At 41.6% G+C, this 17,177-nt stretch overlaps 1 protein-coding gene across 3 annotated transcripts in view; it reads right to left on the bottom strand.

Annotated features, from left to right (window-relative positions):
* The window catches only part of znf462 (zinc finger protein 462), a 56,329-nt gene continuing 39,152 nt past the window's right edge, over positions 1-17,177 (bottom strand). For all 3 annotated transcript variants that reach the window (XM_084572315.1, XM_084572317.1, XM_084572316.1), the window contains 7 exons: positions 16,606-16,803; positions 11,664-11,919; positions 11,273-11,412; positions 8,297-8,520; positions 5,674-6,070; positions 4,877-5,018; positions 1-3,924 (listed from right to left, as the gene is read on the bottom strand). In XM_084572315.1, coding sequence (XP_084428441.1) covers positions 3,705-3,924; positions 4,877-5,018; positions 5,674-6,070; positions 8,297-8,520; positions 11,273-11,412; positions 11,664-11,919; positions 16,606-16,803 — 1,577 coding nt within the window. In that variant the 3' untranslated portion in view covers positions 1-3,704. The remainder of the gene's footprint in view (positions 3,925-4,876; positions 5,019-5,673; positions 6,071-8,296; positions 8,521-11,272; positions 11,413-11,663; positions 11,920-16,605; positions 16,804-17,177) is intronic.

Genomic DNA, 17,177 nt, shown 5'->3' with positions numbered 1-17,177 from the left:
TGTTATCTGATAACTTTATTATCAAGTTAAAAAAAGACAATGAATTACAATATTTACAGAATATCCAGAGATAAATGGAATAAAATTGTAAACAATCATTCTAGGCAACATCACAACCCACCATCAGGTAATCAGATTTATATGGGAGAAAGGCAAGAAGGAGAGATTCTAGTGTCAAACTATGGAGACAACAGTCTGAAAAGAGAAATGCATCGGAAACAAACTAAACATATATACAAGTATCCAGTGTGTCGTCAGCAGGGGCTTCACTTTGGGTCAACTGGGAAATATTACAGTCTACAGCGACTGCACACAGTGAGGGATTCATAGTCGTTTTCTATTAAAATGATCACAGAACAACAAACAATTTTGGGTTGACAGCTTCGTTTTCCAGAGCGTCGCGATTCATCTCGTGGGGTTTTTTACGCTGGGTTTCTCAAACTGGGCAACAAGCTGCCTAACAAAGCTTATTTCTACAACAACGTTTTTTTTTTTTCATTTTTTTGTTGTTTTTTTTAAAACGGCTTTACTTTCCAGGAGCTACACGCTGGACCTGCAGAACAGAAATAGGGCTTTGAGATTCAGCTCCAACTCAACTGGTTTTGAAGGTATTACGAGGGCTGAGGAGCAGAGAGGACTGCGACGTACTGTTGAGCGGGTCGAATCTGGGCTGGTACACTTAGGATGAGTGACCTAATGCCCTTACTGGTCACAGATAGAAGATACTGGAGTGTCACGTTATGGATTGTATGTGCTAGATCTCAAAGGACTCTGTAGGCCTCTATAGATGTCGGCCAAGCGGTTTAGACAAAAGCTCCCAAAGGAACTTTTCCTTCTCCTTCACAATAAAAGCCCCCGGCCATTAGTTAGTGGAGAACTCCATACATTTCCTTTATGTTTAATATTGTACAACCACACTGTGCTCCCTGTCTGCTCATTCCCATTACAGTACAAAAAAAAAAAAAGGGATATTTTTCATTGGAACCAGACAACAGCGTAAAAATGTTGGATTGGGATCTCAAACACCCTAAAAGGGTTAACTATATCCTTTTTTTTTTTTAAATTTCTTTTTAAAAAATGAGAACACCTAAAGGAAAAAAAAATGGGGGTTAAATTATCCATTCTGAAACACCACAGTTCAAACACTTAACGAGTAGTTTTGTTTTCTATACATGGCTGCAAACATGTAGGTCAGCAGGGTTCCACCCACAGAACTCCACAAGATCCTAACGGTCCAAAAACAGATTTCCCATTTTCCCCCAATAGTTCAGTGACAATTACAGCAGCAAACACAGCAGGCGTGGGAAATATTTTGGTGCAAAGGACACAGTTAATTGCGCGTGTTCCTTTTGCGAATTTTGATACCGGAGCCATTTCATTTCACATTGTTTAATGGTCTTATCGGAATTTGAATTTTAGACTTCATTGCTATTCTCATAAGGCTTCAGGGCGTTCAAGCAGCAACTTCCAGCAAATACAATCTCTGCCTTTTTTTTTTTTGTTAATATCAACGACAACATAACAGCTTTGTCTAAAAAAAAAAAAAATCAAACAAGTTATGACGGACGTGTCCACACAGAATGAGAATTTAAAAGGGTATTTAAGCTAAGGGGGTTTGACACTTTTAAAAAGTCGATCTTCAACATACAGTCCCAGTGTCATATACAGTATATATTCTATATGTGTGGAAACAAATGGTTTAAGCGCGACAACTGCTCTGGTTGCACTTGTCCTTTCAACATGGCGTCAGCCGTACATTTCTGACGAGATGTGCCGAGTCAGAGATCCAGTTATCTCAATACAGGCCCTTCGTGACAAAACGCTCGCTCTTGTTCCATTTACTTCCAGTGGATCAGCAAAGATCTGACAAGACTGAAATATTAAAAACCTTGAAATAAATATCAATATGGCTAAAAACCACTGCGGGGCAATGAGAGGAGAATATCCTTTTGGTAATCTGGTTAAATCAATGCTTTAACACTAAAAATCCTTGCAATAGATGCTAAACCACATTTCTCTGTACCGGTACTCAATTGGTGCTATTATAATAAAAAGGAATTCATTTTAATCTGATCCTAATTGATCAAAGACTTTAAAATTTGCCACTAAGGCACATACCAGAATACGTTAAATAAACTGTTAAGTCCGATAGATTCAAATTTCATGAGAGGGGACATTTTTAAGGCACTTGTGCACTGGTTTGAAAACGTATGTAGTAGCAGTCACCTGGCCTGAACGTAGAACAGTGTAATGTAGAGCCAGAGGTTCATACCATCGACGCTGGCATCCTTCAAAGAATGTGGCCAGAGCCGGATTCTGCTGAACTGATTTGTGATAAAAGATATGACACTTGGAAACTGTTGTGTAAAGGGCAGGCACTTTAAAAGAATACTTGGTGATTGGAGGAAACATGCTTCTATCATGGAATGGCTCCAGCCAATGAGAAGTAACCATAGCTCATTGTTTGAGGACTTTTGAAAGCTAGAAAGCTGAAGGACTACTTTCCAGTACTGATGTAACTGATGCTGTTGACAGTGCTTCCCCATCAGACGCTAATTGATTAAACTATCGTGGTTTGGACACATGTGCATACAGTAGATTGAAGCCTTGAAAGATGGCATCTCATGATAATTCATCCCCCTCTCTCAAGGTAAGTATTCCAACACACCTAATTTACAAATCCCCCATTGAAAAGACAAGTGCAACCTCTCGACCAAGATGCCGCTACCGTTAAAACCTCTTCTATGCGAATCTTGAACGGGTACAGTCATGACACATGAAACACATCTCTGCTGTTATACTGATCTGCTGAGTTCAGAGGGTAACTACGAACAACGTGATACCTCACAGGGAGAGGGAGCTTGAGACTAATCCCATTATTTCCACGATTTCATCACTGAAATTACTGGACAATAAAAACAGCACAGTCAAAATGGAAAGGGCGCCAAAGGCTGAAGGCTTATACGTAGTATAATATTACGGGACTTAAATTATAGCAATTTGCTACAAAAACACCGGGGCAAACTGTCAATATTTCTACAAATGGAGAAAACGTGGTTTTGGTGATTTATTTTTTTTGTTTTTTTTACTAAAATAGATAAGGTGCGACTCTTCCTCGAGGAATACTTTCACACATTTAACACAAGGCTAAGATGGGAGGGGGGGCAAAAACAGTCTCAAATTTCAACAAGAAATAAGAACTGGTAGCTCTACAGTGGGCCATGATCATAAATGCTTTCATACCTTTTTTTTGTTTTGTCTTTAGGCAAATACAGTACCCATATTTTGGACGAGCAGAGGGGGGAGTGTAAAAGGTGCTTCAAATAATAAAAAGCTAAATTTAGTTAATTGTTTTGGACAACATTCTTTATATATAGCTTAGTTTTATCTAGGTGGGATCTTTCACTGTAGATTTGACCAGAATGTCAGCAATAAAGAGTTCTGTTCACTATTGGTTACCAATATATTAAGATCTGTCCTAGGGGACCGCCCATTTAAAGAGCTCAGCCATTTTATGCAGCACAACCTAATACTTATATATGTAACACCTAAAATCTAATAATGCACCAACTCATAAAAAGTCACTTTAAGTTTCAAACCGTTCCGTTTCCTTTGACATCTTATTTTCCGATCCCACCCAGAGCCGATCCTACCCCAATGTTATCGTTTTCTAGCACAGTAACCCGAAGGAGGCCGCGGTCGGTTCAGCCGACCTGTGGGTCCTTTTTGGTGTCGAGCGTTTCTTTGTCTTCCGCGTACTGGCTTTGACTCGTCAGAGAGAGATCAGTGGGGTTCCCGTCCTCCGTTCCGTTGGTGGACGGGTCCGGCTTTGTGTCTGGGAACGCGGAGCAGGCGGTGGAAGATGGAGCCGAGGCCTCTATTGCTGAAGTGGTGCTGGCGTCCGGTCGGCTGTTGGTAACCATCCTGAAAGGAAAGATACGATCAAAGATGAAGACTAATGACAGGAGGGGAATTATTATAAATACCGCATTTCCTCAAATAGTGAGCTTTACTTGAAGGAGGCCTACACCGATCAGGCATAACATTATGACCACCTTCCTAATATTCTGTAGCTCTCCCTTGTGCCTCCAAAACAGTTGTGACCCATTAGAGAATGGACATGGGCCTTCTGAGGGTGTCCTGTGGTGTCTGATAACAGAATGTTATTAGTGGGGGCCTTTGGGTCACATGGGTTGAGGGGAGGGGCCTCTGTGGATCATCCCACAGCTACTTGATCAGTTTGGGATCTAGTGAATTTGGAGGCCAGGTCAACACCTTGTGCTGTTCTTCATGTTTTTTTGAGTTGTTCCTAAATTGTTCTTTTTTTGGCTGCATCCGGCTGGGGATGGCTGCTGCCATCAAGGAGTGTCACTGCTATAGGGTTGGTCTGCCTGGTCTGATCTAGGTGGGTGGTACATGTCTAAGTAACATCCATATGAGTGAATGTCAGGTCCAAAAGTTTCCCAGCAGAACACTGTATTGTCACAAGATGGTCAATGTCCCCTGTCAGTGGTCATAATATTATGCCTGAACGATGCATATTATAGGCAGGTCTGTATTGTCATTTCCTCCGTTTTGATAATTCGTTTGTTCAACTTTGTTAAAGCCCACTACCATTTCAGTGCACTGAGGGGTAACATTTGCAGGTACGGGACAACAAATGAGTGATCCAGAACAACAAAGAATGGAAAACTGCATGCTAGTCAATTAGAATCTTATATATGAACCAGTTGAATTAAAGGCAGTAGAAATGTGCATTATGCTTGACTGATTTCTCTTCGTGGCTCTCAAGCCTACTCCTCTGTCTTATAATGAGCATGCCAAAGACACACGAATGAAAAGAAAACAAGAGGAAGAGACGTGAAAAACCACTCACATGCCATGTCGAAGGACGTGTCGTTCCCATTCGAGGCTGTTGGTGAAGCAGCGGCCGCAGAACTCACAGGGAAGACGCTTCTCTACGCTGCTCGGACCAGTGCTGGTGGTGCTGCTGCTGCTGCTGGGAGATGCAAGGACCTCTGGGAAACGGGGTTCAAATAATTGGTCAGTCCGAGAATGTAGTAATTTCACGGCTGCTCATGTCCTATTTGCCAGAATATTTGCCAGAAGGAAAATCCTCCACTTTAATCCACCTCCGTAGATCAGCGTACAAAGACGATCTGGATGTTTTCCACATTACTCTGGAATAGACCTATTGTCCCTTCCGGTGTTAAATGCACAGAAATATAAGCTAAAAGAATAAAATGGGACAACAAATTCAGATTTACAACTACTTTGGACATAGGATTGATGTCCTGCTTATAAGCCATATTTATTTGTCTTAAAAAGAGACACAGGAGATACTACATTTCTCATCTGAAGACGATTGTGTACAGCGTTGCTTTCCGTCAGCGTTTGGATTCGACTGGCGGGGTCAGGCAGTGGTTTGACAGTGTGATATAAAGGGGAGGATTTAATTTATTTATTTTCATACGGTTTTGTCTTCTACACCCAGAAACCCAGACAGCTATTGACCATCAGGATTAGGCACGTTATGAATGAAGGTGTCTGAAAACAAATATGGCCAGTGTGACAACATTTCAAGTTGATTTTAAAGCTCACAACAAATAATCTGAAATGATATTGCTCCTAAACTGTCTCATTTGATAGGGACACTGTCCATCTAGTAGTTACCTTGCAGGGGGGGCTTCTCTTCCTCCACCGCCTTAACTTCTTCTTCCTCCTCCTCCTCCTCCTCCTCCTCTTCTTCCACCTCCACCTCTTCTTCTTCTTCTTCATCCCCCACATCCTCCTCCTCCTCCTCCTTGATGTTGTCCTCCATCTCTTCATCGTCCATCTCTCTCTGGTCCTCCCCTATGTTCGCCATAATTTCCATCCCTTCAACGTCATCCTCCTCCTCTTCCTCCTCCTCCTCCTCCACATCCTCCTCCTCCTCCAGAGCTTCTTTTCCGTCTGCCACCATCTCCATAATTTCTCTCGCCTCCTCCTCCTCGGCGCTGCTCCCTTGCTCCTTGATCATCTGCAGCTGGTCCAGGTTGACCCGGCCCATCAGCTCAAAGTTCCTGATAACCTGACCACAAACAGGAGGGACTTTTCAGTTTCAGCGCACGCCACTTTCTTTTTTCACTTTCAGAGGCTTTTTTTTGTTTTGTTTTGTTTTTCTCTCTGCAGCAGTGTCATTTGTCATTGTTGAAAATGAGCTGCAGCTTTAAAGTCAATACATATTTATGTCTGTATATCTGTTTAACCGAAGAAGCTCAAGAAATCGAAACACAAAAACTTTTATAAATTCTGCGTCTGGGCTAAGACCATAAACCTGACTGTTGTCTATTTGCAATTGGTTCTTGATGTATACCACCTGGTTTTCTGATTTATAGTCATTCATTGTGACACAATGCTCACACCCTGTCTACACACAATACTACAGTAAAACAAGTGAATCATTTTGCAGAAGCTCAACAACTCCTTTTTGTTTGTTTTTTAAGTCTTTTGAACATGAAGGCCTGACTTGCAAGAATTAAGAGTTATGTAAGAGATCTTTGCGGCATTAGATGAACTAAAGTTACCGGAAACAGGAGTAATCTATGACAAAATCTACTCATTTCTTATGCATCTAGTCACAAATAGTCTCATGGTCTTTGAGTAATGTCCTCCTCCCATTCTCCCTGAAGACTCAGAACTGCAGCCTCCAAAAATCTAAATCTAGTCTTCCAACCATTATTACATTTCATTTCTCCAGATTCCCTTTAATAACATGTCTACCATGGATGATATGAACTTTTATTTTATAGGATTGAGACCTATACTTACTGTATATCATCCAAAAAACAAATATTAATCAACCTGTAATACAGTACCTCTGCCAAAAAACTCCTGCACACTGCCCAACACTCGAACTTATTTCATTTCTGATCTTTGAGATTCACTTTCATCAGAAAGTGTCGGCAGCACCTCCCAGTAGAAAGTATAAAGTAAAATATATTTTCTAATTATAAATAAACGTTCTGTACTGAGCTCTTCCACTTGCAGAACTACCCAGCAGAATTACAGCCGAATCTAACAGATACAGCCGTAATGGAAAAATACCGTGACTGTAAAAACGTGTGGCCGTGAAGAATCTCAAAGATTTCCTGTCGCTTCTCTTAACTTCTCCAGAAATTCTTAATCCCTCCTTTGACCTGCTGTATACCAGATTCCTGACAATAGTTCCTCCCTCGCACTAACCACAGGGCTTCCAACCTCCTTCTTTCATCCCCAACATCCACAGCTGGAGGTCATCCCAGCATGCGTTGCATATAAACAGACATTTAGTCATGTAAAGTAAAAAAAATAAATTAAAAAAATCATCTCAAGAATTATCGCCATTAATCGAGGCTGAGAGGCAAAAACCTTTTCCTCTCCTGGATGTGGTTAGAATATGCCGAAGCTGATATGTATGCACCTACTCATCTCATTCCAATGTACCATTCAGTAGCGGTTCCAGTGTTATATTATCTCCTACTTCATCTGTCAATATTCAGCATCGAGTTTCCTTTTGTGCCAAGAGTGCTTACTTTTATATCATGCCTACCGCACAACGAATAATAATATTTAGACAATTAAGATGGGCAGATTTAAGTTTTTATATTAAACCTGGAGCAGTTTACTCACTCACTGATGTTGAGGTGTGATAAAAAAAACAAACAACATAAGTTGGACAATTTGGTTAGTTTTCTGTTATTTGGTTATATTTACACATGCTGGGCAAAGAGCTGTCAGAACTTAGTGAAGTTTAGATGAAACTACAACGTACAGTCTTCATCCAGTTCATAATAACTCACAAGACTGTTATCAATCTGCCGACATTATAACTGTTTTTCCTCAGATTAGCTTTAGCATGCTAAATATTTTCACTGGAACTGAAATCTAGACACTTTTAACACCTTAAATCTCAAGGACTTAGATGCTAAAGATTAAACCTTTTTTGTAAATCTATGTTATTTCTTGTGGTTATATTCTGAAGATATTAGATATAAGTTTTTTCCACAGCCTCCCAGATAATAAAACCAGAAAAGGCAGGAATAAATCAGACAGTTAAACACAAAATCATATAATAGCCACTAAGACGACTGATTTTTCAAGTAAAGCACATTCATTAAAATTCTGTGCTGGTCAAAAGTATCTCATCTGCTAAATAAGACTGCAGCTTCTGGCGGCCATGTTCTGGCTTTATGAATCAGATTGCTAAATAATCAGTTAGGCGTATCAGTTTAAATTTAGCCACACAAATCTTCATCATACGTGTACTCCAACTGACCTTGTGCTCAAGGCGTAGATGCTCCTCCAGCTGGCTCCGTCGACTGCTGTCATAATAGCAGAGCTGGCACTGGTAGGGCTTGATCTCAGCGTGCTTCTGCAGGTGCAGCTGCAGGGCCTGGTCACTGGAGCATGTGAAGGTGCATTTGTGGCAACGGAACACCAGGCCCTGAAGGTGGCGCGACAGCTTGGAGCGGCTGACCTCCAGCGGAGCCACGCGCTCCTCTGGTGGAGGAAGCGGAGGAGAGCGGATTATTAGGTTGGAGGAAGGGAGGAGGAAGAAGCGTAGAGGAGGGGAGAAGAACAGCATGCGCTAACAATGGGAAGAATGGGAAGAGATATGTGGGAGAAGGAGAGGTATTGAAAGACATTTGTCTCACGCACACACACACGCGCGCACACACACACACGAAGAAAAAAATGTTTAAAATCAGTTTAAAATCTAGATAATTGAAGACAGTCTCACATTAAACTAACCAAACACCCAAAAACAAGTTATATTCCATTCCCGTGTTGGTTTTTAAGTGTTATATTTCACTTTAAGTTCTCATTAATGTTCTCATATAGAGTGAGCAATTCATTATTTAAACGCTGGCAATTTTAAGCGACTTAAAAAGTGCACCTCTATGATTACAAGTTAATCTCAAGAGTCCATTTATTCAGAAGTGTTTCCAATCAGTGTAATGAGACTCAGGTGTCGTTCAGTGCTCCGTTTTATTTGGAGAAAAAAAATCATGGATTTGTCACGGTCTGATCTTTATAACACATGTTCGTGGAAGTGTATGATGGCACAGACAAAGGAGCTTTCTGAGGAGCTCAGTGAGGGAGTTGTTGTTGTTGCTATCCAGGCTGGAAACGGTTACAAAACCATCTTTAAAGAGTTTGGCGTCCACAAATCCACAGTGAGACAGACTGTGAACAAATGGAGAAGATTTAAGACGACCGGAGTGGTCAACCAACAAAAGTCACTCAAAAAGTAAGACGATCAACAGTCTGACATGTCATGAAGGAACCCATGGTGACTAGCTAATGTTAATGTTCATAAATCCACCATCAGGAGAAGACTGAACAACACTGCATGGCAGAGTGGCAAGGAGAAAGCCACTGGTCTCCAAAAAAAAAACCTGCCCTTCTGCAGTTTGCTAAACATCATGTGGACAAGCCAGAAGACTATTGGGAAAATGTTTTGTGGACGGATGAGACCAAAGTAGAACTGTTTGGTTTAAATGAGAGGCTCATGCTTGGAGATGAAAAACACTGCATTCCAGCATCAGAACCTCATCCAGTCCATGGAACATGGGGGTGGTAATGTCCTTGTTTGGGCCTGTTTTGCTACATCTGGGCCAGGACGGCTTGCCATCACTGGCAGCCAATGAATTCTGAATTAAACCGGCAAATTCTAAAAGAAAATGTCAGGACATCTTAAGAGAAAGTGGGTCACGCACCAAGACGACAACGTCAAGCACACGAGTCGCAGACAAGAATGACTGAAGAACAAAATTAATGTTTGGAAATGGCCAAGTTATGACGCCTCTCATTTAAACCAAACAATTCTACTTTGGTCTCATCTGTTCACAAAATATTTTCCCAATGGTTTTCTGGCTAGCCCACATGATGTTTAGCAAACTGCAGACGGGAAGAAAGGTTCTTTTTCTCCTCCATTTGTTCACAATCTGTCTGACTGTGGATTTGTGGATTCCAAGCTCCTTAGAGATGGTTTTGTAACCTTTTCCAGCCTGATGAGCAACAACAACTCTTTTTCTGAGCTCCTCAGAAAGCTTCTTTGTGCGTCCCATCGGACATGTGTTGTGAAGATCAGACTGAGACAAAACCCTGACACCTGTGTCTCATTACATTGATTGGAAACACTTCTGAACAGATGATCTGTTCATATAATGGATAATTTGACCTTGAAATCAACTTAAAAATTAAAATATCTAAGGGTGTTCTTACTTTTTGCAACTCAAGGATATGTAATATTGGTTCATTTTCCTGAATAGACATATACACAAGTAGAATATTTTTGTTTAATTAGTTTGATTGGGTTCTCAACAGTTGTGACTCATCAGAGAACGAACATGGGCCTTCTGAGGGTGTCTGTGGTGTCTGGCAACAGGATCTCGTTAGTGGGGCCTTTGGGTCCTATGGGTTGAGGGGAGGGGCCTCTGTGGATCAGGCTCGTTCCAGTGCATCCCACAGATACTTGATCAGTTTGGGATCTAGGGAATTTGGAGGACAGGTCAACACCTTGTGCTGTTTTTCATGTTTTTTGTTCCTAAACCATTTCTGTGTGCCATCCTGCTGGGGATGGCTTCTGCCATCAAAGAGGGTCATTGCTATAGGGTGGAGGTGTCTGGTCTGGTCTAGGTGGGTCCTACATGTCTAAGCAACATCCACACGAATGTCAGGTCCAAAAGTTTCCCAGCAGAACATTGAATTGTCACAAGACGATCGATGTTAGTTACTTCTCCTGTTGGTGGTCATAATGTTGTGGCTGATTGGTGTATATTTGTGTTTGAATAACAAATTGCTCACTCTATATAACAACACACTGACCTGAAATATAAAACTTAAAACCAACACAGAGGAATAGCATTCCTCTGATATAACTTGTTGAGCGTTTTCTTGGGTTTTCTTTGTCTACTATACATATGTGAGAGATGTATATCTGTGTTGTCAGGGGAACATATTATGGTTTGTCAATCATTCAGAAAAAATATGTTTTATAATGAAACCAATTCACTGAATATGTTAAAATCTTTAACAGGCTGGCCGGTGACTTCCTTGAGTCTTGACATCAGCATGATGGTTGCTAGGCAGACAGTCAAGACTCAAGTAGCAGTTAACCCCCATGTTCCCCTGTTTTTCACGGTAAGCCCAGCTTTTTACCACACAGATATGACGTTCTCAAAATGGTGAACTATTCCTCGTCAAGTATACTGTCAATGTGCCTGGTTCCATTTTGCATGAAGCGCACCTCTGTGCAGAACAATGTGGTCAATCATATTGCTCTTGTGTTTGGTGTGGTAGAGGCAGAGAGGGCAGCGCAGGTCTTTAGGAAGGTCCTCAGGTGCATTGTTGTTGTGACCTGCCTCCACATGCATGGTGAACGTATTCCTGAGGCAGATTTACAGACAGAAAGATCATTGAACGTTCAGGGTTAGTTAAGTGTCTCTAGAGCTTGTACATGTGTGAATAGTACTTGCAATGTGTAGCATTTTATAGACAGTTATGCGTTATACAGTACATGTACATAATTAGTACACTTTTTGCAGCAACAATACTTTCATATATAGCATGTAGCACAGTACAATACATGTCAGGCAGTCTTAGTCTTTCCCCCCGGTTTCAGTGAAGTCTTTTCTTACTTGTAGCAGGTGAAAAAGGAGCAGTCTTTGCACTTGAAGAGCTTCTTGCCACCGTGGCGGTCCCTGTAGTGCCGACGCAGACTCTGCATGTACCCAGAGCTGAACTCACAGAACTCGCACGTGAGGACACTATCTGGACGATTGTCAGCCAGGGTTGAGCCACCAGGCATCGAGCCGGAAGACATTTGACTGCGGGAGGCCAGCTGGTAGTGACTGAGCTGCTGACGGACATCCGCTGGCTCCAGGTATGACGGATCTGAGAGAGGGGAGGGAGGAGGAGTATTTAACAACTATAGTTATCCTTCTTAGCATGTTAGGCCTTATACATAAAATTCAGCATCTGGTTGGAGCTTCTTTTACTTTTAGTTTTAGTATATATCATGACACACAGTTTGATTACATTTCTCCTAAATTAAAAAGCTACTTCAATCAAGACATGCTTGTATTTACTGATAACATCCAGAGGATTCAGGCTCTAGTTTTGCCATCCCACAGGAGTCATCCAAGACTGGCTTCAGTGCACAGTGAAGATTATTACACAGCAGGATGGAGTTAAATGTACTTTATAATTTTTATCCAGACTTGTGTGCCTTCAGATGTCTGGTTACAAAAATGAAACACCTACATCTCATCAAAGACTTTTTCAGGAACACCATAACTAATAGCGGGATGGCTCCTTTTGCAGTTCTTCAAAGCATGGATTCCACAAGATGTTGGAAATATTCTGTAGAAATTCTGCACCACGTTGATTGAATTGCATAATTTCTTCAGATTTGTTATCGCACATAAAGATGCGCTATTGAATTCGCATGTGGTGCATTGTCATGCTGGAATAAACCATTGACAAGAATGTCAAACTGTGTAAATGGATGCATATGATCAACAGCAATATTCAAACCGGCTGGGATATTAAAAAGATGCCAGCTGATGCCGATGCCCGGTTGGTATTAAGGTGCTGCCCAAAGTGTGCCAAGAAAAGATTCTCCACATCATTACACCACCAGCAGCAGCTGCCAGGACTGTTGACACGAGACATGTTGGGTCCACGGACTCACGCTGTTGATTCTTACTCAACCATCTGCAGCCTCAGCAGAAATACAGATTCTTCTGACCACGCTATGTTTGTTCAGTCTTCAAATGGCCAGTTTTGGTGAGTCTGTGCCCACTACAGCCTCAGATTTGTTTCCTTGGCTGACAGGAATGGAACCCATTGTGGTTTTCTGCCATTGTCGCCCATCTGCTCGCCACAGTAACCGTGGCTTTACTCGCTCAAATCCAAACAGTGTGGTCTCCTTTAACCTCTCTTCAACAAGGTTGTTTTTTTTTTTGTTTTTTTTTAAATCAGTTTGATTAAACTCTAAATACAACTGTGTGTGAAAATCCCAGCATGTCAGAAATCTCCAACCATCCTCAATCCATCAAACCAGCCCATCTTGCAACAATCATGCCACAGTCACAAGTCACTAAAGTTCCATTTATTACCAATTTGGATGTTGGACAAGGACATTAACTGAAGCTTCCAACCTGTATCTGCAGGATTTTATTATTGCAATACCGCCAAACACCTGGCAGATTGGATGAAGCATTAATAAAGCAGGTGTACAAGTGTTCCTAATAAAGTGCCTGTTATGATACATACAGTACACATAATATTTTTTAAAAGGCCATCACCAGATGGCACCGGATCCTTGCATTTCTATAGGAGAGATATTCAACTGTGCTCAAACACAAAACGTCCCCTGGCCCTGTCGAATACAAAAGTGTAACCGACGGTCATCCCTCTCTTTTCTTCCTCAATCCTTTTTGAGGGTCTATAATATCAGCAAGCGAGCTCATATTCTCGTCCTACTTTGAGCCTCCGACACATCAATAAATAAACCACTGTGACACTAATAGAATATCTATCCATGTGAAAAATGCATCGTTCAGCACTGCGAGGGGAAAAAAAAAAACAACAACTTTTCTTTAAAACTTCAGAAAATTCTTCAGATCCAATTTCTGACTTTTGCAGAAGGGGCGGAGGAATTCGTACGAATCAGACAAATGCCACAGATGATTTATTCTTTTAATATCCTCTCTCTCTCTCTCTCCGCACTGTGAAGATTCGTGTATGTAGATCAGACGGATGGGGAGCAATTCCTGCAGGTTTGATGGAGACGTGTCAAAAGCGGCGTCGTTGAGGGTGGGAAATACGAGTATGAGAAGTTGAAAAAGGAGAGGAAGAGAACACTAATAATAACAAAGCTAACATGATGGTGTGAAAGAATTAGTTTAGCTGCTAGCGTTTAGGCAAAATACAGCTGAGGCTTTTTATGCATTGGACAAAATTACATTTTGGCCTCATGATGGTGCTATATGAAAAATCTGGGCATCACAAAAGTCATTTGAGATTCATTCTCTGAGAACCAATTCATCCAGTGGTTGTAGACATCTGGACCAAAGTGAGTGACAGATTGCGAGGTGAGGTTGAATTTGGAGTTTTATGCATTATTAAAAACCATTTCAAGAGATCTAAGCAAACATCACAGCTAAAAAGAGGCAATCAAATGTAATTTATTTTCAAAAACTCACTGCCAAAAACACTAACTCCCCCTGTTTGTATTTCAGACATTCAGCTGAAGGTAGCTACTTTGGCAGAGTAGAGAGACATCCAATATGTCAGCTCTGCTCTTTCTCAATGCTTCACTTGTCCTGGTAGGGCACAGATGACAGTGGTGGATGGTGCATCGAGGAATGCTTCCCTGCTCCAGCTCCAGGGAAGATTCCACAGCTCCAGCAGCAAGGTGACAGCTGCTGCCAAGAACAGCGTGCAAGCTAAAGCAGCCGCTGCAAAGCCACTAAAGCACCTAAAACATGGCACCTCATCAAGGAGTTTACTGCTACACCAACCTACAGCGAAGGTACCTCTCTGACTCAACATATCCTGTGAGGAACGTATCCAGTCTGTGCACACAAATCTGCCTTAGACTTTGAATATCAGGCAGACTTATTCGCACTAAATGTGGATTTTACTGCCTTATAGCAAATCTTACATTAAACAGTCTTTGCTCATGTAATTTTAAAGAGATGTTTTAACTGCATACATCTGGGGTTAGATGTAGATATATGTTTTTTTATGTTTTTCTGTGTGTGCCTGTATCAGGCTGCATCCTGCTGGGGATGGCTGCTGCCATCAAGGAGTGTCATTGCTATGGGGTGGGGGTGCCTGGTCTAGTCTAGGTGGTTAACCCTAACCCTCGACCTAACCTGCATTTAACTAAGCAAATAGGTAGGAGCCTCCTATTGGATAATTACTGCATGGGTGATCATCTTTCAGCTGGCAACAAGTTATTTAACCCCAACTGATGCAATGAGTAGCTTCTCATTTCTTAAACAACCATGTCTAAAGACACATCCTGTGGTCGTGGAAAAGATGTTAGTCTGTTTGAGAAGGGTCAAATCATTGGCATGCATCAAGCAGAGAAAACATCTAAGGAGATTGAAGAAACTACTAAAATTTGGCTAAGAATTGTCCAACGCATTATTAAAAACGGATAGTGGGGAACCATTGTCTTCTAGGAAGAAATGTGGTTAAAAATCCTGATTAATCGTGATCGGCGATCACTTAAAACGTTTGGGGAAATCAAATTGAAGAAAAACAACAGTAGAACTGAGGACTATGTTTAATAGTGAAAGTAAGAGCATTTCCACATGTACAATGTGAAGGGAACTCAAGGGATTGGGACTGAACAGCTGTGTAGCCTTAAGAAAACCAATAATCAGTGAGGCTAACTGGAAAAAAATGCTTCACTTTGCTATGGAGCATAAATATTGGACTCTGGAGCAATGGAAGAAGGTCATGTGGTCTGATGAGTCCAGATTTACCCTGTTCCAGAGTGATGGGGGCATCGGGTTAAGAAGAGAGGCAGATGAAGTGATGCACCCATCATGCCTAGTGCCTACTGTCCAAGCCTGTGGGGGCAGTGCTATGAGCTGGGGTTGCTGCAGTTGGTCAATTCTAGGTTCATCAACATTATGTGCCCAAAGAATGAGGTCACCTGACTACCTGAATATACTGAACGACCAGGTTATTCCATCAATGGATTTTTTCTTCCGTGATGACACGGGCATATTCCAAGATGACAATGCCTGGATTCATCGGGCTCAAATTGTGAAAGAGTGGTTCAGGGAGCATGAGACATCATTTTCACACATGGATTGGCCACCACAGAGTCCAGACCTTAACCCCATTGAGAATCGTTGGGATGTGCCGGAGGAGGCTTTGTGCAGCGGTCAGACTCTCCCATCATCAATACAAGATCTTGGTGAAAAATGAATGCAACACTGGATGGAAATAAATCTGGTGACACTGCAGAAGCTTACTGAAACAATGCCACAGCGGATGCGTGCTGTAATCAAAGCTGAAGGCTTTTCTGGCCAGGCAGTGTATCTAAGTAACATCCACATGAATGCCACGTCCAAAAGTTTGACAGCAGAACATTGTATTTGTCACAATACGGTTAATGTTATTCACTTCTCCTGTCAGTGGTTTTAATGTTGTGGCTGATCGGTGTAAATCCCCATGGGATCTCAGTCTCAAAGCTGAGAAACACTATCTGGTGCTTTCTTCTGTTTAAAATAAATAATGTTATATCTATGTCTTGGTGAGAAGTAGTGTCCACACAAAAACTTACCTGGGAGTGTCCAATCAACTCAAAGTCCATCACATCTTAAATGTATAAAGATTTAACAACCACTATGCTGAAGTGGAGCTAATAAGCAGATGGCTATGGCTTTAAATGTAGTGTAACGTCACAAGACTATTGTCAGCCTTCTCATTTGAGAAATTGCCAATATGTGAAACCACGACTTTAATGCGTCATCGCCATTTTCCAAATCTGGCCTGGCAACTTTATCATGTGATCTCATATCTACTAAACAGATAATACAGATGATCTCATACCATCCGGGGCCAAGGGAGCCTGCTCTGTGTTGCTGGCCGGTCGGGACAGCCTGAGGGTGGCATGCGCCGCCTGGGTAGCGGCTCTGAGCTTGGGGAGGGTCAGGACCTCGCCGTGGTCTCTCAGAGAGTGCTCCTTCAGCTGGCTGATGGTCATAGAAGAGAAGGGGCACGACAAGCACTTGTATGTGTGCTGCTCACCTGAAGGATTATTAAGAATCGTGAGTCAACAACTTGACTTTGACATGCGTCCAAAAACACCACAAAATGGTAGCTTGCAGAGATGTGTAAATGGCTGTAGATAAAAACAACAATCTGTAAGAAATACTGTAGTCAGTGGTGCTCCTTTAATTCAGACAGAGATGTCTCGAGGTATCAAGTCATTTCATTTCAGGAAATTTGGACACTGATTTTGTATGAAGGTTAGAGCTTTTATTTTAGCTTCTTAAAAGTAAATGAAAGAATTTCACTGCATGACTTTATGTAGACAAATTAAAATCAAATATACTGACAAACTTCTTGACTGATTTATGCTCTTGCTGTGAGACTATACCGGTTATACAAAGTTGGTTTTG

The sequence above is a fragment of the Chelon labrosus genome (genome assembly GCF_963514085.1).
Source record: "Chelon labrosus genome assembly, chromosome: 22".
Classification (NCBI taxonomy): Eukaryota; Metazoa; Chordata; class Actinopteri; order Mugiliformes; family Mugilidae; genus Chelon; species Chelon labrosus.
Note: the sequence above shows the minus strand (reverse complement) of the source record. Positions and strands in the feature narration are given on the sequence as shown.